This window comes from Gymnogyps californianus, chromosome 6 (genome assembly GCF_018139145.2).
Source record: "Gymnogyps californianus isolate 813 chromosome 6, ASM1813914v2, whole genome shotgun sequence".
NCBI classification, from domain to species: Eukaryota; Metazoa; Chordata; class Aves; order Accipitriformes; family Cathartidae; genus Gymnogyps; species Gymnogyps californianus.
This window is the reverse complement of record NC_059476.1, coordinates 22,783,908-22,809,067: the sequence shown is the minus strand read 5'-3', so window position 1 is coordinate 22,809,067 and position 25,160 is coordinate 22,783,908. Positions and strand designations below refer to the sequence as shown.

General features: G+C 58.2%; 1 protein-coding gene across 1 annotated transcript in view; it reads right to left on the bottom strand.

The window, feature by feature from the left end:
• PSD (pleckstrin and Sec7 domain containing) overlaps positions 1–15,896 on the bottom strand; it is a 36,019-nt gene extending 20,123 nt beyond the window's left edge. Inside the window, 6 exon segments of the mRNA XM_050898642.1 lie at positions 8,725–9,049; positions 9,052–9,167; positions 13,956–14,424; positions 14,939–15,041; positions 15,121–15,251; positions 15,254–15,896. Coding sequence (XP_050754599.1) covers positions 8,725–9,049; positions 9,052–9,167; positions 13,956–14,424; positions 14,939–15,041; positions 15,121–15,251; positions 15,254–15,896 — 1,787 coding nt within the window.
• Between the last annotated feature and the right edge of the window lie 9,264 nt (positions 15,897–25,160).

Genomic DNA, 25,160 nt, shown 5'->3' with positions numbered 1-25,160 from the left:
CAACCAAAAAGCTAGTTGAATCTAATCAACAATGAACGTTAAGCAACTCTGACCTCACCCAAATTTTCTGGCAGCCCTCGCAATGTTCCAGTCTGATTTATTTTTAAAAGTCTCTAATTGACTTTTAAGAGGCCTGCTCTCCTGAGCCAATTACCCAGGCCAATCTCCTAGAGGCTCTACTTCTTCCACAAAGGACGAGCCTCCTTGCTGCTCAGCGCTGCCTGTCCCAGCAGAGCCCTGCGCAGCACTGACAGGCTGCCCTGTGCCTCAGGGGGTTCTCGGGTGCCTTCCTCCCACCCTCCTGGCACCCAGGAGGCGTGCAGCAGGGGAAGCTGCTCTGCGCTCAAACCCGTGGGCGAGACACTTCCCTGGTGAAAGCGGCTGTGACACCCTGTGAGTCCCCAGGGAGGTGCACTTGGCTCGGACCACCGCTGAGCTTGGCAGTGCCGGGCAGTGATTGTGGTAAGACATGGATAGGTGGCCCAGGGCAGACCCATGCCCATTTGGCCCCAGCCCTCCCCAGGGAGCCTGTCCATCACCCCATGCCACCCTGGTGGGAGCAGCCACAAGAGTGGCCACAAGGTCACTAGGAGCTCACCAGCTCTGAGTCCGCCTGCTCTGGGGAGCTGAGCTGGGCAGGAGGCTTCCAGCATCACCGTCCACATCACCAGCACACCCCATCCTGCGGGCATCCCTCCCACCTGCCTAAAACCTCTCCTCCTCCCAAAATTGGGTGGCCACATCCAAAGATGCCACTGGCGTGGTCCCTGGTGCCCGCTGCCCTCCAGCTGTGCCCGGTTGTGCCTGCACTGGCTGGCAGGGCCAAAGCTGCCCCGGGGAGTGCCCAACAGCAGAACAGGCTGGGTGCTGCTGGGCCAGTGCTGGGCACACACCTCGGCCCCACTTCAGCTCCTTGTGCAGCTGCAGCCGCTGTGCCCTCAGCCAAGGACAGGGCTCACAAGCTCTTTTCTTCCCAGCAGCAGAGGAGATTAATCCATCCCAGCCACTGGCACCTGCCAGCCATGGGTTGTGGTGACTATTTTTCACTAGAACTCTATCTGCTATCACAGGGGCACAGGCACTGTCCCCTTCCCAGCCCAGCAGCTCCAAGGCTGCTTTTCCAGCCACAGGCGAAGCTACAAAACTCAAACCCACCCCTCTACCACTCCCCATGCTCCAACTGCACCTCCAGAGCAAGTGGCTGCTCAGTCACCCTCTGAAGACCTTTTCATTCTTCTCAACCACCATCACTAAAAACTCCCGATACCCTTCTGGACCTTGCCTGCCCTGCCTGAGAGGTTGTCCTCCCTCACATGGCCAGTTCCTGGAGCCTCCGGGGGCAAATCTAGAGCTCTGAGTCTCCCCCCGTGATGTCTCTTCCCAATCTGTGGTCCTCAGCCTTCCTACCTAGTGCTGAGAATCCAGGCATGGGGCCACTTACAAAACCCCTCTTGTCCTTCAACATCTGTATCTCCCTGCAGGCTCCCAACCTGTGGCTGCAATTCTTGCCTTACTTCTTGCAATGGGCATGCAGGGATCACAGCCTGGGTCTCAAAGCAGCTCTACCAGCGGGATCTGCTGTCCCCTCCTTCACCAAGTCCCCATACTGATCTGGGGTTTTACATTAGCAAAGCATAACCTTGCTCTCGGGATGAGGCACTACCCAGCCATGCCATGAAACAGGTTTTGTTCCAACACTCAAGCCACTCTCATGCTGTTAAATATGGACCATCAGCCTCGATAGGCTGGGAGTGCCCCATTCGTGGCACCCCTCTGTCACCACTCAAAGCCCCAGCTGGCTTGGAGAACATGCAGCTCAAAGAGAGATAACCAAGAGCCCAATCCTCAAGCAAAGGGAGAACAGAGCAAAGAGACGTGTCCATGTCTGAGGCAACTGAGGTGATGCTAATTTTCTTGCCAATGAGCTAATGTCTCAGGGTTGTTTTTTTTAGTGTACTTTCTAAAGTGACATTTCAGTTTGGCTTGAAGAAACACTGAGATAATATTTTTTACATTAGATACATTTTCAACCCGAGAACTGGCCCACACTTAAAGAATAAAGATCAAATTTGGTATTGTGCGAGTATCCTCAGCGTGCCTGAAATGAGTCATCCCTGAGCGGACCCAGCGCTAGCTCATCCCTCTCCCCGCTGCCCGCCTAGGACAGCCACTGCTGCCCCCCACGTCGCCGGGAGCACAGGTCCCCCTGCCACCTCAGAGGTGTTCGCTAGAGAGCCCTGGTTCCCAGCGCCTGTGTCAGCAGCAGCGAGGTGCTTCTGGGGGTGTCTGTGAGGAAGGCACATGATCCAGCTCAGGGCTTGCCCCGGGACAGAAGCTCTTCACCGATCACCGACCACCCCAGCTCAGCATGAGGACTGCGTTGTGCTCCCAGCCCTTGGGAGCTGCTGCAGGATCTGGAAGTCCTGCTCGGGGCCACCGCACCACAGACACTCCTTCTCCAGGGCTAGATGCTTCTCCAGGGCCCAAATGTTCCTTCTCGGTGCCAAACGCTCCTTTCCTGGAGCCGGATCCTTGTCTCGCCCCAATATTCCTCCTCTGGCCGACTGCCCGGAGCCCAGCAGGAGAGATCGCAGCACCTTCCCTGGCTGCAATGCAGCGTGTCACTGCAGGAGCCCTGACATCCTCTCCACCTTGCCACCACAAACCAGGCTCACTCGGCACCATGTTCTCTCCATGGCTGCCAGCAACCAGGAGCAGATCTTCTCTCCTGGATGTGGGGCAGCAATAAGGCACTAGCTCAGCAAAGCCTACCCCAGAGGGCTGACCTCCAGCTCCTGGCTGCCAGCAGGGATGTATCTGCATGGTGGGACCCTCCCCGCACTGTGTCTGCATAGTGGGACCCTTCCTGCACCAACGCCCTGCTCCCCAGGAGCGGGAAAGGAGAGATACCCCTGGGGACAGGCTGGGCTGGGTGGCCATTCGTTTCAGCTGGGCATGCTCAGCTGAGCTCCTGGGTTGTCCAGGTACTGCCTGACACATTTCCAGGTGAGACACCTGCTGTAGGAAACTCAAAACCTCCAACCACAATCCAAGTGCCACTTGCTCCCCACAGGAGGCTGGTTTGCATCCTGCACCATGAAGGGTCAGGGCAGGGAGCCTGGTCCGAGTCTGTGAGGGACACATGCATGGGGCAGAGCAGCACTCTGCCCTCGATTCCTGATGCCCCGCACGCATGGCTAGATGCCCGATGCCTCAGCCAAGAGAGCCCAGCCTGCCTAATATTGCTGCTAAGAATGTACCAGACCGGATCTTTGGCTGAGCTAAATAAATGCAGCTCTCTTCATCGGTCTCAGCGGAGCGACTTTGATTTATGACAGCCAAGATCTGGGCTGGTTCATTCCTCGCAGAATTGAAGTTAGGGCTGGGAGGACACTTCAAGGTCAGCCAGGCCAGCCTCCAACCACAGGCAGGGCTGGTCCTGCTTTCTGGCAGCTCTGGAGTCCAACCTGGTCCTCAAATCACCTAGGCACAGTGGCACCTGCCAGCGCTACTGCTGCCAGGTCCAGGTAGGACCAAACTTTGGGCAGCTGTGCCCCCCCTCAGTCCTGTTTCTCTGCAGACTTCCAGAGCCTACCCTGCAGCAACAGCCCTCTCCGGAGATGCCTGCCTGTCCTCCATCACCCCATACCACCAGCCCCTCTTGTTGGGGGCACAACCGCTCCCGCAGAGGACAGGGGCTGACTCTGCAATCCCACCAAACAATTTCTGGAGCCAGCTGAGAGCCTTAAAATCCAGTTACTCACCTGCTGGGTGGAGGGTTGTCTTCTCCTTCAGAGACACAGATGCCATGGGGTCAGCGCAGGGAAACCTGAGTCTCTTGGACCCTTGGGCAAAGCCCAGCCTAGGGGCTCTGGGTCAGACCCGGGGGCTAGAATTAATGCCTGACACAAGGAGCTGCATCCCACAGGGATGTGCCGCTGCCCGGGCCTCTGCGGGCAGCCCTGCCAGCCCTGGGACCCTGTCTGCTGCCTGCATCCTCAATGCTGTGGAGGGCTGATGTGTCCTGTGTCCCCGCTCCTGCTGCCCTTCATGGCTCAATATGGAAATGCTCGGGGGAAAAATCTCCCCCAGGCTTGTGCCCCATTTCTTGCTGTGCCAATGCTTGTGGGGACACCTCTTCATCCTGCGCCCTAGCCTTGTCCCCTCCTGTGCTCCCACCCCACACCATCCCTCCCTTCCCCTATCTCCATCCTCTCCTTGTTGCCCTCCTTCCACTGCTCAGCCCTCACCCCCAACCTCCCGCATCACACCCCAAATCCACTCCACGGGGCCCCAAACTGGGCACAGCCCTCAGGGTATCCTCTCACCAGTTTGCCCAGTGCCAACTGGGAGGTCAGGCCAGCTGACAGACCTGCGCTGGCCTCGGGAAAGGGAGGGGCACCGGCTCACCGACTGCTGCAGTAACAAAAGGGACCTTATAAAGAAACACAGCGGAGCTTATTGGCAGGGCCCCGGCGCTCCAGCACACGCTAGCAGCCGCGATCTGGCAGGGAAGAAGCTTTGACTCCCGGCGCATCCTCCGCCTGGGGCGGCTGCCAGCCCTACGGGCTCCCCGGTCCTCCCACGCAGCCGCAGCTCCAGGGCTGAGCTCTCCCTCTAGCGAGGCTCCGGGCGTGCTGCCCCTCACTGTGGTATCTGGCCCTTTTCACCTGGCGGTTTGCAGCCCCCCCCTTTGCTGCTGCTTCTCCTGCCTGCCCTTCTTTCTGTCCCACCTCAGGCGATGCCCCCGATTCAGGTCCCGGCAAAGCCTGCCTCGCTCGCCTCTGGCGAGGGGGCCAAGTCACGTCCCCTCCCTCCGCTGGCACTCCTCAGGGAGCGGCACGGCTGTGCCCGGGGCCAAGGCTGGCACTGGAGGAGTGGGATGGGCAAGGGAAGTTGGGCGGCTGGATTTCAGGGGGCTTGCACCCCCAGGGAGATGCAATTTGTCCATTTACATCCCTCTGGGGCTGATGCCCCACAACCCGCAGTGCCTGCCTGCGGGGCTGGCAGCCCTGGGCTGCCTGTGTATGGGACTGTGGCAAGCAAGGCGGCACTCCAGGCACCTGCTTGCACCCGGCAGCGCGGCAAAGTCCAGCGGTTTGGACCTGCAGTTGCAAAAGTCTGGCTGCCACTGCAGGAGCGACCTCCCTGCAGTCCCCAGGGCTGCCCCGGCTCCCACCCTGCCACCTCGCCAGCACCACATCTGCCCCCAGCCAGCCCTGCCAGCCCCAGAGGGACCCCCCCAGCCCTGGAGGGCTCTGCCCTGACACACACTCTGCGGGTCACCATCATGGCCCCGAGAACAGACTGCTTTAACTGCAGCCCTCTGCCCAGCGAGGGCAGGGGACCTGCACACCTTCACCTCCTGCCCAAACGGGGCAATAACCTACTCACCAAGCCTCTGACCCACGCTGGGGGTGCCACCGTGGGGTGTCCCGCTGTGGAGGGGTGGGGAGGGGGTCCCACACTGGGACCCTTGCTGTTCAGCCACTGCTCCCTCCCTTTCAAACAAGGCCACCAGAGGAGGTGCAGGCATCCCAGCGCCCAGGGCGGCCTCGCTAGGTCTGCACTTAGGCATGCTCCCCATGTACAAGGTCAAGATAAAAGCGTGGTCTCAGACTATCGCGTGCCGAGGGACACCAGAGCCTTGGTGTGAGTTGCGAGGCTGCGTGAACCAAGGCCGCCGGCTGCGGGGGACACCACATCTCCCCGGCAATGCAGGGGTCATCACTGGCTTGGCCGTCCCTGCCACCGAGAGAGATGGAAAGTCACAGGCTGCAGGGCCATCCCCAGCCCAGACCCCAGCCCCAACCACTGCAACAATTAACGCTAAAGGTTTTGCTGACAGAAAGGGGATGGCTGCAGGGCAGCACACACAGGCCTAGACCCGCTGGTATTCGTCACCAGTCACCCCTCACGCCAAAGCCCTGCCAGCCTGAGGTCACCTCTGCCAACCCTGAGACTGACAGCCAGTGTAAAGCACAGCCTCCACCACAGAGCCCCCCTGCCTGGGGTCCCCAGTGCATCTGAGCTGGTGGCAGTCGGTCTGTACTGCTTGTGACCGTGGGCAGTAGCGAATGCCACACTCTGGCCCCGCTGGCACAGGTAACGTTGCATTACGATGGCTGCAGAGGTTCCTTAGCTTTTACCCAGCAATTTCCATTAAATACCCCTTAGTGGGAGCATCACAAGGATACTCCCTGCTCGAGCAGATCAGCCCTGCCAGGGACCAGGAGCCACTGATTCCAGCTCATGGGAACCTTTGAGCAATCAGCCCAGCCACTTCTTCCTCAAACTACTCAGAAAGCTTCTTTTTCATGGTCAGCTCCACTCAGAGTCTAGAAAGTTGGTAGCAGCAGTGATGGGGAAATAGGAAACTTCTTGCACCTCTCCCTTGCCAGAAAGCCCTGCCTCCTGAGGACTGACCCTGCAGATGATGGGCTGTCTCATCCCCTGGTACCACATGTCTTCCCTGCTTCCCAGTCTACTTCCTGCTCCCAGTCCCAATCTCCACTCCTTTCCGCTGCACAAGACAGCAGATCCCAACCACACCTGCCTCCCTGTCCGCCATCGCCCACGGGGGCTGCAAGGGGAGGCTCGCTCCATGCCAGGGAGCAGAGAGCCGGGCTGCTGCCTGCGGGGGCCTGCGGCAGGGCCCTGCTCCCCCATGCCTCATTTCTCACTGTCTTTCCTGCAGCCTACGCTTCAGGTCACTGCTGGAGCCAGGGCACCTCCTCACCTGCTGCGGGGCAGCATGGTGGGTCTGAACATCACCTGCAGCCCAGGAGGATGGGCAAGAAACGGGGCCTGAATGGGACTAAAAGAAGAGCTGTATAGGGACCTACTGATAATCAAGGGAATCATTTCTAAATGGGGAAAGATAGTTGCTTGAGACTCTGTGTGCGTGTGTAACAGAAGGCGAGGTTGGCACTTATGGTGCCATGGAAAGCCCAAGCCTCGGGGTCCCCAGGCCAGGGAGTGCAGTGAGGGCTGCAGCTGGGTTTCCCCTGCGCTCACCTGCCACCAAAGCAGAGGTACTCCTGCTTGTGAGGGCTGGAAGAGGAGAAGAGAAGACAAGAGGCTCAGCAAAGGTGGGTTCAGCAAAGATCCAGGGCAGTTTGGGGGAGCACACAACACCCCTCCATGGCCTGTGCCGCTGCCCAGCGCTGCTCTGAAACCTGAGCTGGAAGGGGAGCACAGTGCTGCAGCATCCTCGGCACTGCTGGCATGCTCTGCGCTCCACTAACTATAAACCAATGAGGAAAAACCTCTGTTAAGCCACCTCATTGCCGTTCCTGCTGCCAGCTGTGTCTCTGCACCCTCACACCTCCCCATGCCCCTGCAGCGGTGTTGCTGTGGTACAATGGCACCCTGTGGACAGTAAGTCAGACACTGTTCTCTCAGTTTCTCCAGGGTGCTCTGTTTCGGTCCCTTGCCTTGGCAGAGGAGTAGGAAGCCAATTCTTCCTGCAGAGAGCACTGATCATGGCTGGGTACTGCCATCCTTTGCTGCCTCGTGCCTCTCGGACATCACCAGTTTTACTGCACAAACCTTCCCTGGCCTCTGTGCCACCATGTCCCTGGCTTCAGTGTCCCAAAGAAAGGGAAGGCCTAACCCGGTGCCTCTCTGCCCCAAAATGCCCTTGGAGTGATCCAGGGACCACAGAGCAGATGTGATACCCCACTCTCCTCTCTTGACTGCAGACACAGAGAGGACACAGAGCTCAGATCTCCACCTGGCCACCCCAAGCTGAGCCTACAGGGATGGCGCAGGTTGCGACCAGAAGTGACATAGGTTTGGTCTGGAAAAGACCAAACCCCAAAAAGTTTGGTGTGGAAAAGGCCAAAGCCTAGAAAGTCGATGAGGGATTCAGGAGCCTCTGGCATTGCACAGAAGGTCACTGGGCAGAGAGACTTTGCAGAGAGGCAATGCAAACAGGAAAGTCAGCACTGGCATGACTGAGACACCAAGTTCTCCGAGAGCCGCCAGCTCTGCAGCTGAACCACTGGACGAGACCTGACATCCAGACCAGACCTGACCACACTCCAGATGAATGCACCCTGGAAAAGGGAAAAGACGCGACCTGCCACATCACAAGTGCCTCCCCAGGCATGGGGCAGCCATCCTGAGCCCGGGTGCAGGCAGGCTCAGAGCAATGTACAGGGAGCCTCTGCTGGGCTGTGCTCATCTCTGCCCTCCGTCTCCCAACAAGGCTGAGGAGGTTCAGGAGGCCAGGACAATAGGTACAAGACCATGGGACTCTTGCCCTCAAGAAACAGGAGGCTGCTACTCGGATGGTGAGGGACGCAGCAGTATCAGGAAATGTTGGTCTCCAGGAGCCAAAGGCTGTTAAATTTCTCTACTGGCCTCTCTCCACAGCCACCACAGATGCTGGACTGTCCTGCAATGGGAACCACCACTGGATTGGAGTCCTGGGACTCCCTGCTTGCTAGGCTGGAGGAAACCTCACAGCCCTCCAGCACCAACAAAGCTGGCAAAGATGAAAAAGGAGATGTGCTCCCACTGACACGCCTACCACAACACCATGGTGATCACTGGCCTGAACGGCCACTTCACAGAAAATCCAGCACACCCAGTCTTGACCCTTCCCCTCTTCCCCAGCAACACAGGTTAGGCTCTGGCTGCAAAACACGCCACACAGGGTTAGACTCCACACCGAGCCTTGGTGGCCCAGCTGGACAGCAAGCAACTTTGGTCACTCACCTCATGTTGGAGGCCAAGGGAGTACCAAAGCTCTCCTCTGAGCGGCAAGGGCTGTGCCGAGCACCCTTCCTTTGTCTCCCCCGCTCCTCCTCCCTCTCTGTCCAGGGGGCATCTGTGGCCGAACTGGTCCCAGAGTCCAGCTCCAAGTGAGCCAGAGGAGCAAAGTTGTCCTCGATCAGCTTGGCGCTGTCTCGGATCTGTCCCTGTATTTCTGGGGTAAGAGTTGGGAGGTCAAAAGTGAAAAAGGTCCCGTGGGTGCGGGCTGGGGAGGAGAGGATGTCAATGGAGTCCAGGCTGGTGTAAGATGTGCCTTTGGCTCGATGGACTCCATGATGCTCTCAAAATGCTTGCTGAAAGAGTCCATGCCATCCTTGGAGAGGCTGTGCCCTAGGAGGAAGGGCACTGGAGACTTGAGCATACCCTGTGTGTCTCGGTCCATGATCCTAGAGGGAAAGAAAGTGAGAAGAACTGGTCACTGAGGAGCAAGGGATCAAAGCCCCGAAACAAAAGCTCACGCGCTGCTCCAGAAGGAAACTGGGGAGGGCAGAAATCTCCTCTGAACATCTGTAGACCTCCCAGGAAACGCCTCGCCTGCCCAAGACATCATGGGAAGAGGGACTGGGCTGGCCTCCCTCCAGACATATGCTTCTCCTTTAACGCGCCACAGACTTTTGTTCCTTTGGTGGCTCATCTTCATAAGAAGCTTATGAGATGGCTACTGCTCCCAGTCACTCGACTTGAGCTTAGATCCAATAAAGGGCTCAAGCACCAGAAGCAGGATGTGGTTCAGCTCCATTTCCAAACAAATCTGGAAGTGGCTGAATTTTCCACGAGCCTTCAGAGCTCCCGGCACCCAGAAGGCTCCTCCTGAAGCTGCTCAGCACAGCACAGCACCTTCCTCCATGAACACAGCACCGTGGTCACTGAGCACCACGCTCAGAGCATGACCAACACCCACCTGCAAGGTTTGCTGGCTGGTCCCAGGAGACAGCTGGGACCCAGCACAAGGTGATGCTGAGCCCCAGGTTTCCCCAGGCAGTACAGAGGGAGCCTCACACCCAGCTCTGGGCTTGGGGACCTGAGCTGACCCATGTACTAGAGGCCAGGCTTGGTCCTGGCTCATCATCTTGTCAGGGATCAGCCCTGCAGGAAGGCCTAGCCTGTCTCTAATGCAGGTCTGGGTCCAGCCCAACATGGGAGTTTCTAAACCCTGAAGCCCTGAGTGTTTTGTCCTATAAATGAGGTGAAGTGCAGCCTGCCCATCCGTCTGAGCACATGACAACAGGGACGTTTCCAACCGAGGAAACATCAATTCTTCAGCCGTACAAGCATAAACATAGCCCTAAAAGCCTACTTTACTTATAAGCCACTATCATTTTATTAAAGCAGCAGAAAAGCACTTGTTATGCCACTCTCTCCTCTGATTAAAGGAGAGGAACTGCTCCAGCTTGTCATAACATTTGTTATGAACAAACAGCTTTGTACAGAGGGCTCCGAAGATGCGTTGCTGTTACAACCACCAAATGATTTTCATTCATTAGCCTTCGCATACCGCTCAAAAATCTAACCCTGATTACTTCAGCAGGCCAAGAGCTGGCAGCTTGACAAAGCCCACAGCACGTCAGGCGAAGGTCTGCCTGCGGGGGCTGTGGGGGTCTGAGCAACTGGACTTCAGCAGCTGCATCTGATGGCTGATGGAGGGGAAGGGGCTCGCCCCATTCTCCCCGCCTGGTGCTGCAGAGCTGTGCCATCCCTGGCGGGGGGAAGAGGGGAAAATCTCTCTCCTCAGGCCCTCCGTGGTTTTCTCTCTCTGCCAAATGCTCCTGTGACCCTCCAGACCCCTGGCTGCCCCAGCCATGCCCCACTCCTCCTGCCTGCACAGGCACAGCAGGTGCTGTGTGGGAGTCCCAGCTCAGCCCGAAGAAGGTGAGGCCGTACAGCACCACCCAGCAGCCCCTCACTTTATTCCTCTCTGAACAAAGGTCTTGTAAAGACCAGCCCCAGCAGCTCCTTGCACTCCCCCCAGGCCCCTTCGCACATGTCCTCCAGCCTGGCAGCTGCCTGCTCTTAAGGCTCAGTGTCCTAACTCCAACCCGGGCTCAGCCACAGGTACCAACCCCGGGCGCTGCAGTCCCCACCCCGGCTGCCCACACTCCCCTGCCACGTCCACGCCGTCACGCTGGGGTCACGCTGCCCCCAGTCCTCCCCACGAGCTGCAGGCGTCTCCCCCAGCTCATCGCCTGCCGGTGTCACCCCGAGCATCCCCTCTCCAGCCCAGGCCTGTGGGACACGGGAGCATCACCCCGAGCTGCGGCTCTGTGGCCACGTTGGGCTCTGGGACTGAGGCTCAGCCTCAGCACAACACATCAGAGGCTTGTGGCTACTGAGGCAGGTTAAGCACATGCTTAAGCGTTTGATGAAATCAGGGCCGTAACCATTTTTTTAATCCCCAACAAGGCTTGCCCTGCAGCTATTTTCTTGCCGCCAAGCAGCAAGCACAAAGGCTCTGGAAGAGCTCCCCAGGCAGCAGATCCAAGGGCTTTCCCGGGCAAGGCTGCTCTGCTTGCAGGGAGAAAAGGCGTCTCTGCCTCCCGCCAGCCCTCTGTGCTCTCGGGGGAGCAGGGCACCCCCCAGCAAAGCCTCTTCTCTCTTATCAGCCCAAGGTACCCGTGCTGCGGGCCAAGCCAGGCCCTGCCTCCAGCTTAGCCAGCAGGTCTGCTGATGCTCAGAGAGGAAGGGAATGGAGCCCGCTCTCGCTGACAGGTCTCAGCTCTCCGGGACTAATGGGAATAAAGACAGTAAAGGCTTAGACTAGTCATTAGAGTCAGTAGATCTGACTCTAAATATATTCAGGGAGCAGATTTGCTGGAAGAAGACACCATTTCTTCTGTCACTTTCCATGTCTTGTTTGATTTGGTGTTGGATTTTTTTAGCTGTTAGCACGCTCTCTTATTTTGGGAGGGTAAATCACCAAAGAAGATGCCCTTTGGCCAGAATATGAAGGACAACAAGATAGTAACAAGCCAAAATCCCCCTCGCAGAGGGTGCTAAACCCTTAAGGCTAGATTTTCAAAGGGATTTACATGTCTAAATGCTGCAAATCAGCATCCAAAGGTGCTTCAGTAATTTTGTAGGGCTGGTCCTTCCCAGCTACCAGGACAGACCTGGGGTACAGCAGCTCCTGCAGCAGCAGAATGGTGCCGGCTCCAGGGAGCCCAGAGGGGCTTCTTAATCACCCCAGCATCACCCCTCCTGTGAGCAGGCAAAGCAGAAAGCTTTAAGTAGAAAACATCAATACTGGTGACTGGTAAACAGGGAGGAGGACTGCAGCTGCAGAGCTCAAAAGCAGCGCATAAGCAAAAACCCAGGGCTGTGATGCAGGGACTAAACAAGCTCACAGTTTGAGGCTCGTGATTTTCAAGACACTGCCCGCAGGGTCTGCACCTACTTGGGGAATATTCAGGGGGCTGCAAAGCAAAAAACCACTGGTCTACAAAGAAGCCATGTACAATGAACATGACACCTATATATATACATCAGTAATTATACCGGGAGCACCGTCTTTAGGGGCAACAATGCATTTAAGGACACATCCAAGCTTTCAGTGCTGTCTGGGGAGCTACAATAAGGTGTCTCAGAGGGCAAAAAGCAGGTCTAGGCTTACAGCTCATAGGACTTGTAGTGGCCTAGTACATATTTGGAAATAAAATATCACTATGCAAGATAATTATTACAGTAACTTGAAGAACTTGCTTGCAGTGATAATAACTTTACACCTTACTCAAAACTTCCATCACTATTCATTTGGAAAAAAATATATAAAAAAGGCTTATTTTCAGCTTTTCTCTATAACCCAAAGTTTTTGAGGACATGGCAGGCGGCAGGGAGGGATGTATCCCTCTCCTCCACTGGAGATGCAAAGGCTGGACAAACTGGCAGGAGCCTAGCTCCCCTCAGGATGCACACCTTCCCTCACCATCAGCCCAGCACCTTCGTGCTTCTCCTTCCCAGTGCAGGGGCACCACTGGGGGTTATATTCACATTATCTTTTCCCACCGCTGACATCAAAACCTCCCTTTTCCTTTTCTTCCACCTAAATGCTCCCCGCATGCCTTTTGCACAGCTAGGTGAATGCATGCTGCCACGCAGCATCCCAGGCATCACCCTGGCTTTGCGCTTCCCAGGCGAGACATCTCCCCACTCCTGCGGAGTACTTGCTGATGATGCTGAGCCCCCTCATCTCACCCAAGACTCTTTGCCGATACACGTCAGGAGATGTCCTTGGCTGCCGCTGCCTGCACAGGCATCTCCCGCTCCCTGCCAGGGCCTTTCCCCTCCAGGCGGCTGTCCCACACAATGCTCTGGAGCTCCTTCCCCTCCTGATGCCTCCTGGGGCAGGTGGATGATGCCTGTCACTCCTCATGGTCAAACCACCACTCCGGAGGACACTCCAGGGGCAGAGTCTCACGCCACCAGGCAAAAACACCATCTCCCATAGGTCCTAATTGCCAGTGCCCGGCACAGGGCAGACAGCAGCTCAGATGGCATTAGCTGCCCACGGGTGGGCAAGTGAATGATAACCTTGGTGTCACCCACTCCATCAGCCTCCCAGCACAGGGTGTTTTGCCGCACAAGTGAAAAACGACACAAAAGACAACAAAAGGCTTCTTCCAGCCCAATGCACCCCCCACTCTTTCCCAAACACAGCAAATACCTACTGAGGCCAAGCAAAAGGGAGCGCTCCCGCCACCAAAGCAGAGCCATCTGCGGAGGGGAGGGCAGCCCAGCAGCACCTGCCAGCACACAGCAGCTCCAGGACACGGCCTGGGCTCAGGTGCCCTGACACCTTCACCCCAACGCCGCACCGAGGCAGGACATAATTAACCTGGCGGGACTCGCACCAGGAAGCCTCGGCTCAGCCGGGCGACCTGAGCTGCAGGGCTCACCCCAGGGGAGCGAGGCCCATGGCGCAGCGCCCGGGGCTGGATCACCTGTGCTGCCCTACTCTTTCCATAGGGCAGTGAGGGCCCCCTCCCAGTCTCAGTCCCAGTCCCAGCTCCAGTCCCAATGCCAGCAGGGCGATCCAGGACCCTATCTGACCCGCACGCACAGCTCACATGGAGCTACTGGGATTTTTGGCTCAGACACTCTTTTGGCAGAGCTCGTTTTGCCATGCAGGAGACAATAAGGAGGGTGAGAGGACGTTTTTGCCCTCACACATGGAGCCTCACCTTTCCCTGTTCTCCTTCCTCATCGCGTCAAACACCTCATCGTCCTCGTTCACTTCCCTGTCCCGCAGCCCATCCTTCGGGCAGCTGGCGCCTGGGGCGGAGGGCTCCTCCGGCGTGCTGTTCCTCCTGCCCGGGGTGCCCCCAAAGCTTGGGTTGCTCTCGCTGTCCTTCTGGCTCTCAATTGCTGAATCCACCTCCTCCTTCTCGGCCAGTATATCGTCGATGTTGGTTTCGCGATAGCACCTCAGTGGCACGGTGTCCAGGTCTGTCTCAGAGTACTTCACCGTCCTCCTTATAATCCCAGTCTCGCAGGAGCCGGGCTTCTGGCCTCCCAGAGGAGACATCTCTATCTCCACCTCCACGTGGCTCAGACTGTGCTCGGGCACCGATCCCGGCGGCTCGGTGGGCAGCGGGCAGACAGGCTTCTGGGGGGGCTCAGCCAGGGGAGCAGAGTCGGGGGCAGAGGAGCCTGCAAGGGAGCCCCGAGCACTCAGAGCTGTGGGGAGCTGCACCGCGGAGCGCTGGGGAGCCGCTCCTGCGGCATCACACACACACACACCAAGAGCAGGGTCACACATGTGACAGGCATGGGGGAACAGAGAGGGGGAGCCAGAAGGAAAAAGGGTGGGAGAGGCAGACAGGGTGCTGTCAGTGCTAGTCCACCTGCAGCCAGCCCTGATCCCCCACCTGAACCCCAAAGCCCTTCTGCAGAGGCAGCCAGGGGCTGCCAGGGGTCAGGGCTCTGCATCACACCCTTTGCATGACGATTTGCATGGCCACAGGGGACTCTGCGGGGAGGTTGGTGCGTGCAGGGTCTGGCCCCAGGAGGACATAGACTGGACGATCTTGGGGGGATCTTGGCTGTCCGGTGGGCACCGACAAGTCCCGAGGGATACGCAGCCCCAGGGGGAGTCCTGTCAGTGATTCAGACTTGCAAAGGAGAGGTTGGTCCAGCCGAGGGCATCCCCCCTGCAACTTCTTACCTGTCTTTGGAGCGTCCAAGGAGCCGTAAAAGAATTCCCACTTGGCCCTGGCGATGCGCTGGGCATGGGCTGAGCTCTGCCGGGGATACGGCCAGGCGCTGCCCTGCAGAGGGGAGAGCAGTGAGTGGGCAACGGACCCCAGGGCAGAGCCTGCGCCCGGTGCAGGGCACCCCAGCACCTACCTGGGGTCGGGGCTCTGGCTTCAGGGGGCTCCTGGCAAAGGCAGGGAAGTCCTCTGGCAGCCCGTTGGCGAGGGAGCGGCAGAGGCAGTCGGCGTCGAGGGCGCAGAGCTCCTTCCCGCAGGGACGTGTGCCCCCGGGGTCCTGCCCCTGGCCAGGAGTGGGTCGGACGCGGAGGCCTCCAGCTTCAGCGTGCGCAGGAGCCGCTCCTGGGGCAGGGGCTGGGGCTGGGGGGACCCCGCATCCCCGCCGAGCTCCAGGCTGCGGCTGAGGCTGCGGGGGCCGTTCTCCCGGTGGGGCTGGGGGGGCGGCAGGCCGCCCAGGGTCCGCACGCTGGCCTTCTCGATGAAGCGGAAGGTGACGACGGAGCTGTGTCCCTCCGGGGCCGCTGCCACCGGCGGGCTGCGGCTGCCCAGGGAGGAGAGCACCAGGCTGGGCCGGCCCCGCCGCGGGGTGCTGGGGGCTGTCAGGCGCCCCGCGCCCGGGCAGCTCCCGTTGCCGAAGGGAGCCGCCTCCGCCGGCTTGCGGGCCAAGGAGCCGGTGCTGTTGTAGAGGCCGAGGGGGCAGCGGCGGGCATCGGGGGCCAGGCCCTTCCGCAGGAGGTGGAGGCGGCCGGCGTTGAGGTTGGGGGTGAGGCAGCGTGGGGGGCTGTGCCTCCCGGCCTCGGGGCTTCCCCCCACCAGCCAGGGCCTCCGGTCCACCCCACGGGCGAACGGCGGGGGTGAGGCGATGCAGCCCTCCCCGGGGTGGAAGCGGACGGGTCCCCCCGCCTGAGCCATCCCGCCAGAGGAGGGCACGGAGGCGTCAGGTCCGGAGCCCGGCAGAGCAGCACGAGGATGGCGAGGCGGATTCCCGGCAGCCCTGAGGTGATGGCCACGTCGAGGGGCGACGCATCCTCAGGCAGCCCTGAAACAAGGGCCAGGAGAGCTAGTTAGGGGAGGGAGGACACAAGAAGGAGTCCGGGGCCAAAGGGAGGACAGCCAAAAGGTGCTCTGCCCTCATGGCAGGAGAAAGAGATGCTCCAGGTGAGACGGCCCCCTTCAAATCTCCTCCTGCCGCAAGAAGCAGGTGAGGTGCTTTGTGGGCATCACACCAGCACCACTGCAGGGATGCTGGCAGCCCTTTGCTCGATCCCCAGGCACCCGGAGTGTTTGCTTTCTCCCCAGGGTGCCAGGATGCTCAGGCACTTCCCCCACAGACCAGCAGCCCAGACACAGCGAGAGAGCCCATTATGCACTTGAAAATGGGTTTCATTCATCCTGCTTTAGGTTGAATATATTTACTACCCACAGCCTACTAAAATCACTTCAATAAGGGGGGAAAAAAATGGTACACTGGATCACTGAGACATCCTCCAATTACACTCGCTCAAGGAGTTTAACACGAGCAGCATGGGCAAGGAGCCTCTCTCTTTGGAGGTCAGCCTGTGGTTAAAGTGTGTCACACCAGCACATGCTGCAGCCGCTATTGGTGGCACAGACAGAGCTGTCAACACCCGCAGATCCAAAAAGCAATGGTTACGACAATCCCGCGCTGGCGGAACAGAGCACGCCCGCCCTGCACACAGCTCACCTGCCTGCCTGCCTGCCTCTGCCCAGAGACCGTTTATCCAGAGGGGAGAGCAGCCTCACAGCAGCGGACGGGCGGCTGCAGGGGAGGCAGGACCCGAAGCCCCCATTGGCGCCACTGGCAGGGCTGCTGACATTTTTCTTTCTCCCAGTGGAGCTAAAACTTGTACTCATCCTTCCCTGAGTTTCTCCAAATTCCTGGTGTGCAGAGAAGACTCTGCCTTGGCTGCTTTTGCCTTCTGACAGATGCTGAGATACTAAGTCCCTCACTTAGATCTCATCATTTGAAAGTGAGAAACCAAATGCCAGTTGCAAGCAGAGGAAAGCATGATTTCTTCTCCCTGTTTCCGAGTACAAACCAGACAGGATTAAATTCCTGAAGCATGTAGGGCTGGATTTTCAATGGTGTTTAGGCTCCAGAGATGCAGAGACATAACTCTTAATAAAATAGCCCACACCACCCCCATGGGGCAGGCACTCATCTATCTGCACTATCACACTGCTAAAAAATCTGGCTCCTGCTAAGCAGCAGCAATCTGTAATTCACTCACCGCAAAAATATACTCTCCCGTTTAATATATCAGTTACTGTTTTTACAGTCTTTTTCTCCTGTTATGGTTGTATTCACATTCAAGGTTGCTGAAGTTAACTGATAAATAATAAAGATGCAGGATGAAATTCCACTTTTTATCTCAACGCAGACTGACACACACGCCAAGGAAAAAAAGTTATCACTAGGAATAGTTGGCATTCGCTGTAACATAACAAATCTACAAAAAACAGCCTATCTCAATACATGTGAGTTATTGCTAAAATAAATGGGATAAGCACAGCGTGTCCTCCTGGTTATCAAAGGAGAATTATCAAATTCAGAATAAAGGCCATGCCCGCCTGCGAGCCACTGAAGCCGGATGGCTACAGCATCCAGTGGAGTGAGCTTTTCTTTAATAATGAAAGGTAAAAAGCACAAATGCAACAGAGATGAAAAATCAATGATGGAGCTAAGGCTTCCTGCTTGCCGATTTAAATCGTGAATCAAACTGATGCTCTTTAAATCACTGTGATGAATGGGTTGGGCTGTAAGGCACTGGTGGGCTGGAGGGAGCCTTGCTGGTCCCAGTGCCTGCAGGCAGGAGAAGTCCTGCAAAGGAAAGCCTACAGGGAGGCTGCCCGGGCAGCCCAGGGCACGCGTTCAAAGAGAAAAACTCGGGAACTGCAGTGTGATAGCCGGCAGCTATACATCAGTGGGGGATTTCAGTTGTTCAAGAAAACATCATCTCATACATACAAGAAACTTGCTCCTCCTGGCTGTCCCTTCTTAGCGGCCAAAAGGATGTCCAGGGATTTTTCCCGGCCCTTGCTTTGAGCTGTACCCGGTGCAACAGGGGATGGTTACTCCCCGTGCAGGCGCTTGCCTGGCTGAGCGGGGCGATGCAGGGTGAAGGCAGCAGACAGCAGGAACTGCTTACGCTGCGGGGGAAGAGCACACCCACGCCAGGGCTGTGTGGGGACAACGCGCAGGAGCTGGGGGAGGATGCAAGGGGAACAGGCAAAGAAGGGGACAGGGATGGGAAGGAAGCAAGAGGTGCAGGGCTGGGGGCTGAATTCACACGACGGGCCGTATTTGTGTGCCAGCCATGGTACCGCTGTCAGCAGTGGTGGCGGGGAATGGGGGAAACCAGGCTGCGGGTGCCGGGCCATCTGACAGAGCTGGGGCAGGATGGTTCCCAGGAGGTGCCTCTGCACTCTGGAGGGACACGGAGCAGTTTCGGGGGATGCAGTGGTGACCGAGGAGGGGTGGCTGGTGGCCCTGGGGCTGTGGGACGAACAGGGGACCCCTTCCTGAGGGGGTGTCGAGGCAGGGGACGTGCCCCCCCTCCAAGCTGGGGCTGAGCCTGCCCTTCCCTCCCCGGCCCCCTCAGCCCGGCCTCCCTCACCCGGCACCTCCCGTCTCGGCGGGATCAGCCCTGAGTGGATGTGACATCCATCCGGATGAGGCGGGAGCCCCCCCGGCCAGGGGGGCCGCCGGAGCCGCCTGTCCGCTCGCTCCCCCCGCGGAGCCGCCCGCCGCGCCCCGGCCGCGCTCCCCCTGCCCGGGCAGGGGCCCCGCGCCCGTCCCGCCGCACCGGCACACCGGGGCCGCTCCGCGGCAGCGGCGGGCGGGTGTCGGCCCCGCCGGGCATCCACCGGTGCCACCGCAGCCCGGTGCCGCCGCCCGCCAGTCACCGCTGCCGGGAGGGCGCAGAGCCGCCCCGGCCCCGCAACAACTGCTCCAACTTTCCCCGCTCCCCCGCCGCCCCGCTCCGACCTCCGGCCCCTGCCGCGCCCCGCTCCGCTCCCCGCGCCTTACCGGCAGTGCCGCCGCCGCCGCCGCATCCTCCGCGCCGCTGCTCCGCGCTGCCGCCGGCACGGCACGGCACGGCACGGCACGGCACGGCACGGCACGGCACGGCACGGCACGGTCCGATCCGCCCCGTCGGGCACGGTGTGGCGCGGTGCGGTACGGTACGGTGCCACCGGCCCCTGCCCGCCGCTCCCCGCCGCGCTAATCCCGGCCCGGGCCTGTCACTCCGCCCCGCTGACAGTCCTGGCAGCCAATGGGAAACCCCCGCCGGGCGCCGCGCCCCGCCCCACCCGGTGGCACCGGCACACGCGGAGCGAGGAGCAGCCGGACCCGCACCGGCCCCGGGGTGCAGGTCCCCGTGTGCGGGCGGGCGTGTCCCGGTGTAGCACCGTGCACGTCCCCGTGTCCCAGGGTGCACGTCCTGGTATGGCACCGTGCACATCCTTGTGTCCCGGTGTAACACCGTGCGGGTCCTGGTGTTCCCTTGTGCGCATCACCATGTGCCAGTCTGAACCTGGCCTCATGCACTGGCGGGCGCGATCCCATATGCCGGTGTGCATGTCCCAGTGTAACACCGCCCACGTCCCCGTGTCCTGGTGTGCACATCTCCGTTCATCAGCGTGCACGTCGCCATGCGTGGCACGTCCCTGCTCAGCAGCATGCAAGTTCCCGTGTGACCACAGGCATGTGTCCCCATGCATGAGCATGCACAGCCCTGTGTGTTGTGCCCTGTGCCGCAGGGTACAGGCTGCTCCCGCGCCCCACCACTGCTTGGGGACCGCGAGGACGAGAAGACAAAAGCTGCCATGTGGCCTGGGCCACTGGCCACCCCCAGTGGGCTGCTGGCCCTTGCCCTAGGGCACAGGTCCCATGCTGGGGACTCGCCTCTCCACAGGTCCTCACCCTAAGTACACTGTGGCCACAGGTGCCAAGGTGTCCCAGGGCACCAGGGACTTGACATCACTGTGTCACCAGCCACCCCAAGGATGGGAAATGCCACCCCAGTCTCAGGAAACCACTTCATGCTACAAGAGGAAAAAACCCATCCTTTGTGTCCTGCCCAGGCACGGGGGCTCTGCTGGCACCAGAGGCACGTGTGAGCAGAATTTGCGTGGGGCAGCCGGGTGCCAAGGCGAGGGGTGCTGTGGCAGGGCCCCCGGCCACTGTGCTGCCACCACGCTGGGTCTGCACGTGGCAGCCGCTGGGGCTGGCAGCCAGCACTCCCTGCCCGCCCAGGCTGCCAGATCGATTCGCTATTAAACAGCACTTTATTACCCAGCCCAGCAATCGTTATTAAATGTGTGTGAGAGGAGAGGCCCAGGGGAGCTGGGGCTTCATGCGCACGCCGTGCCTGCAAGAGGAATTTGGGGAGAGCTACCTCTCCTTGCTGCTTTCCCTGCCTGCAGTGAGCCCAGCTCTGTGCCTGCCTGCCCTCACTGTCACCCAGAAAGTGTGTCCCCTTCTCCCCTGCCAGGCATGGGGACATGGGGAGAAAGCAGCAGGCTGGGCAAGCTCTCCTCATATTTAATGCATTGAAGCACTGCCATTTTCTTCCTCCTTCTCTAGGCTCCTGCCTGCACGGGGCCCCTCTCCCCCATGCTGGGGACTGCGGGTCCCTGAGCTGCCTTGCACATAGCCGGCTTTCCCAGCAAACTCCAAGAAGCTGGGCTAATTAGGGGCCTTGCTGCTGCGGGATCAACGACCTGATTCCTTCAGCGGCTTCTTGATGGCAGGAGGGCGGGGAGGGGGAAGGCTTTTCTCTAAGCCGCAGCCAGAGTGACAAATTTAACCAAGTGGAAGAGCTCAGAGCTTTTCCGGTGTGTCCATACCAGGACAAGGCATGCCTGCACCTTCCCAGCACCTGCAGGCAGCCCTGCTGAGAGCTGCAGAGGGTAAGGCAGAGATCCTCTCCTGCCACCCTGGCTGGAGATCCAGGCCATCCACAGAAAACACATTTCTTTCTAAACCATGCGTGTTTCCCCCACAGTAGCTGTTGCTCTCCCTACCGTGCTCTGGTCCATATCCTCCTCCCCTTCCCACTGCCCTATAACTCCTGAAGGATGTGCCCACATACGTGGGTCCAGCCAGCACTGACATAAGCCCCGCTGGATCAGGATTTAGCCCTGGTTCTCCTGGTCCCTCCTGCTGTGAATCCCTCCTCAGCTGATGCAGGGCAGGAGGGAGCAGGAAACCCCTCTGGCAGATGACAGAAGGGAACAAGGAGAGTCCCCCATGCTCTACCCCACAGCCCCAACCCGGTGGGCTTAGCTAGGCAGCCAGGAGTGCAGTGCACTGGGAACCCTCTTCACTGTCACTTGGGCACTTCAGCACCTCCAGTCCTTGCCTGCAGGTCCCACATCCTTCCTGCATGAGAGTCCACCCAGCTCCATGTCATGCCTTTCAGCCTCCTGGGCTCTGCCAGTTCCTCAAGTCCAGCCACGGGCCGCTTCCAGGAGTTTTCTAACTATTGCCAGCATTGCCCTTGCTCATCTTCACAAGCCTGCAATGCAGCTCTCCCTCCCGAGGCCAGGAGGGTGCGGATGTCATCAGGGCAGCACAATGTTGAACTTCTTGCTTGGAAGAGACCAGCCTGGGATGTCATAGTGTCCCAGCAACTGTACAGATCTAGATGATATTTGAGTGGGGAGGGGGTAAAGAGCTCCTTCCCCCAGCTGGCTCCAGGAGGGGCTGATGCTCAGCCTGTGCTGAGGCACACAGATCAGTCTCTAGAAAGGCACTTCTGCAGCTGCAACTCCACTTGGAGTAGACACCCTGGTGCATGTCAGGGCAGCTCCCCTGAGCATAGGGGGGCTGTAAGAGCCGTTTCCTTTGGCACAGCTTGTGCTTAAGGCACTGCAGAGGGCAGAAGGGCCATACTCTGCCTCATTGCTGCCAAAGTTGGTGCGGCTGTGCTTTAGCCTCAGGGCACAGCATAGCCCTGCAAGTGGGGACAGTCACTCCATCAGCAGATGGGTGCTCCTCACCCAGCTCATTGGAAACACCATGGAAATAGCAACTCCAGCCCTGCAGGAGATGGGTCCCAGTGAGGGCAAGGGAAGCTGAACTCCCCTCATCTTTGCATTGAGGGCTTCAGGGCAACCAGTTAGGTTGCACGTGTTCCCTCAGGGCCTAGACTTAACTACATGGCTCTAATTAATGCCTTCTGCCTCTGGTGCCAACACCCAACCACATCCTAGCTGTATATTAAAAAGGCCACTGCAGTATAAGCCAAGTCCTTAATGGGCTGATGCACTTATCCATTATTCCACCAGGCTGGTGGTTAAGGATAAATGGTGAAAATACCCTTCCTTGACAGTCTGTTATACAAATGCTGCTTTACAGCTTACTCAGGGCAAAAAGGTAGTGCTGGAGATCCTGCCTGCCCCCCCTGCCCAAACCTCAGGCTTCTGCCCAGAGCTGGATCAGGGGAGAGCACACCTGCACTGTCTGGTGCCTCTTGCAGCTCCCTTGCGCGGGGCAGGCACGTGGGACCATGGCAGGATTTTTCAGGGTGAAAGGCACCCTGGAAGAGGACACAGACTGCAAACTGTCTTACCAGAGAGAAGAGCCAGTGCAGACTACAGCCTATGCTGCTGCCTGCCCAACTGCCAGTGCCCTCCCTAGTGTCCCAGCTCCCTACCTGGGGCTGCCCCCTCCCGCAGGAGGGACACAAGCTTGGAAGAGCAGAGGCGTAGAGAGGAGGTAGCGAAAGCTGTGTGCTGGGCCTCAGAGTGAGCTGTAACAAAATATTTCTGTAACGCCCCAGGAACACCTTCTGTTACAGAAATCCCCTCAGACTCTGTCCCAGCCCGGGGCAGCATCTGCACAGCGAGCGGGCTTCCACCTGCACTGGCATTGCTCAGTCCAGATGAAGGCAGAAATACCAGCGTGGTAAAACCTGTCCTGGGGACGTGGGAGGTGGGGCCTCAGCACAGCTTGAGCCATAAATAAACTCCCTACACAGTAGTTAGGGGAACAATTGTGTGGGAGTATCTCTTGGTAAAAAGATGCTCAGGGAAAAGATGGTCTTGAAGGAAAGCAGGAGATTTCTGGCTGGTGGGGTGCGGTCTCCACTGAGGACGGAGCTTCCTGGGTGCCAGCAGGTCACTCATCAGACCCACCTCACCATGGTGAGTCACCGCACCAAAGAAACAAATTTAGTCTGAAACAACCCAAATCACCAGTTCTCTGGTGTAGCTTTCCAGGACACAGCTTGTGCTGCAGCGCAAATCTCTGGAGCTGCTCTCCAGCTAATCTCCGCAACAGTGAGATGTGATCCCTTCTCCCCACCTTCAGCCTCAAGATTCACATGGGGAAAGGTGAAAGGGTGTAAGGGGGAGTAAAAGCAATGAATACAGGGAGTATCTTATGCAGAAAAGAGGCAGTAAGCCCCAGGCACACAGCCTGGGCCAGCACAGGGAGAATGTGGTCACATCATACAGAATTGTATAAAAGGTGTGGAAACCCTAAAAGGTCAGTTAAGGAGGAGTAATTACAAGCATAGTGAGGAAATTGAGCAAAACCTGCCACCATGGAGATGTGTGGAGACACATGCAAAGGACATGCTGAAAGCTTGGAAGCAGTGGATTCATGAGGGGGATGCTGCAGAACAGCCCTGCATTGGTGCGTAGCTAGGAGCTCCTCATGCATGTTCCTCTTCCAACCCTGACTTGCACAACTTGGCCTTGCTTTACTTCAATTTTTTTTTTTTTTTTTTTAGCTCTGACTGTATAGTCAGATTCTCTTCTCAATAAGAGAAAGGGGAAGGTGACATGTACAGGAAAGAGCTGAACAGAAGGCATCATGGGTTCCTGTTTCACCAGCTTAAAAGTGGCTCCTGGTGGCACTGTGCAATCTCAGCACTCACTGAGAGCAGAGTTTGCCCTGTGAGCTTAACCCCTTCTCCCATGCAACCAAGAGGTCCAGCTGTGGTCCACTCCAACCCTGAGAGTGATGGAGGGTGTCAGACTTATCCTGCAGCCAGAGAGAATACGGAGCCAGACCCTTTGAAAGAACCTGGTGAAAGTCCAAGGAAAAACAGTGTTGAGAGACTGCTCAACTTCTGGGGTGTTGCATGCACCCAGCTTTCACATCTTAAGGAGTGAACATTGCAGAGCTACTGGTGTCCTTGAAAAGACCTTGTCTCTTGCCTCACTTGAGACTGGTAGAAAACTGTAAAGGAAATGCCCCCAAAGTCTTTGCAAGGCTAAAGGTGTTTAGCCAGCAAGGTGCCAAGCCATCATACGAGGTGATAGATCTTAGGACAGCAGGTGAGTGTTGGCTTGGCACCATACCAATCTCCTAAAAATAAGTTGTACCCTCCCACAGCACCAGCCTCCAGGGACCCCAGCAGGCTTGAGGAAACACAACCAACCTCTTAATACACCTTTGACATGGAAATAACTTCATTTTCAATGCAAGGGAAAAGTCAAGGGGCATGGGTGGGGAAGACTTGCCCAAGATCAGCTAGCAAATCAGGAGCACCTCTGGGAACCAAAGCCTAGGATTCCTGACTTGAGGTCAGCTCTTCCAGCTGCAAGTTTCCCCTCCCTTCAGGCCCCAGTTCCCTAAACCTAACCCCTGTTTGCCATAGGATGAGGTCAAGACCAAACTGCTCCTCTAGACTCTTTGAAAGTACAGCTAGGCACCGGGACTGCCTCGCAGCAGTGGAGCTGGCTGAAGTCTGTGTTCACTTCAGGGGGATGTTCATGAGGATGAAGATGCCAGCACGATCAGCCCCGAGGCCATGCCCTGGCTCTGAGAGCAGCCAGCACCATATGTTTCCAAGGAAGATACAAGAAAGCTGCAGCAGCAGTTGTGAGCTAATCTCCTTCCTCCCCCCAGGGCTCAGCCTGGTATCTCGTCCATACGGATCAGCTCAAGGCCTGACGCAGGAGCCCTGCTTTCCCTCACAGGACATCAGTGGTCACTGAGATAACAGGAGAGCCACGGGACTGACCAGTGTCCCCTGCTTGTTGAAGGTACCTGTGCAATACACTTCCCCAGCTGCCCTGCAAGCACTGCGGGTGTCACAGCCCAGCACCGCTTCTGGGAACAGGCAGCTTCAGACGCACTTTGTCCAAAACAATGTCTTACAAGGGGACAAAACAGAAGTGATGGGCACATGCCTG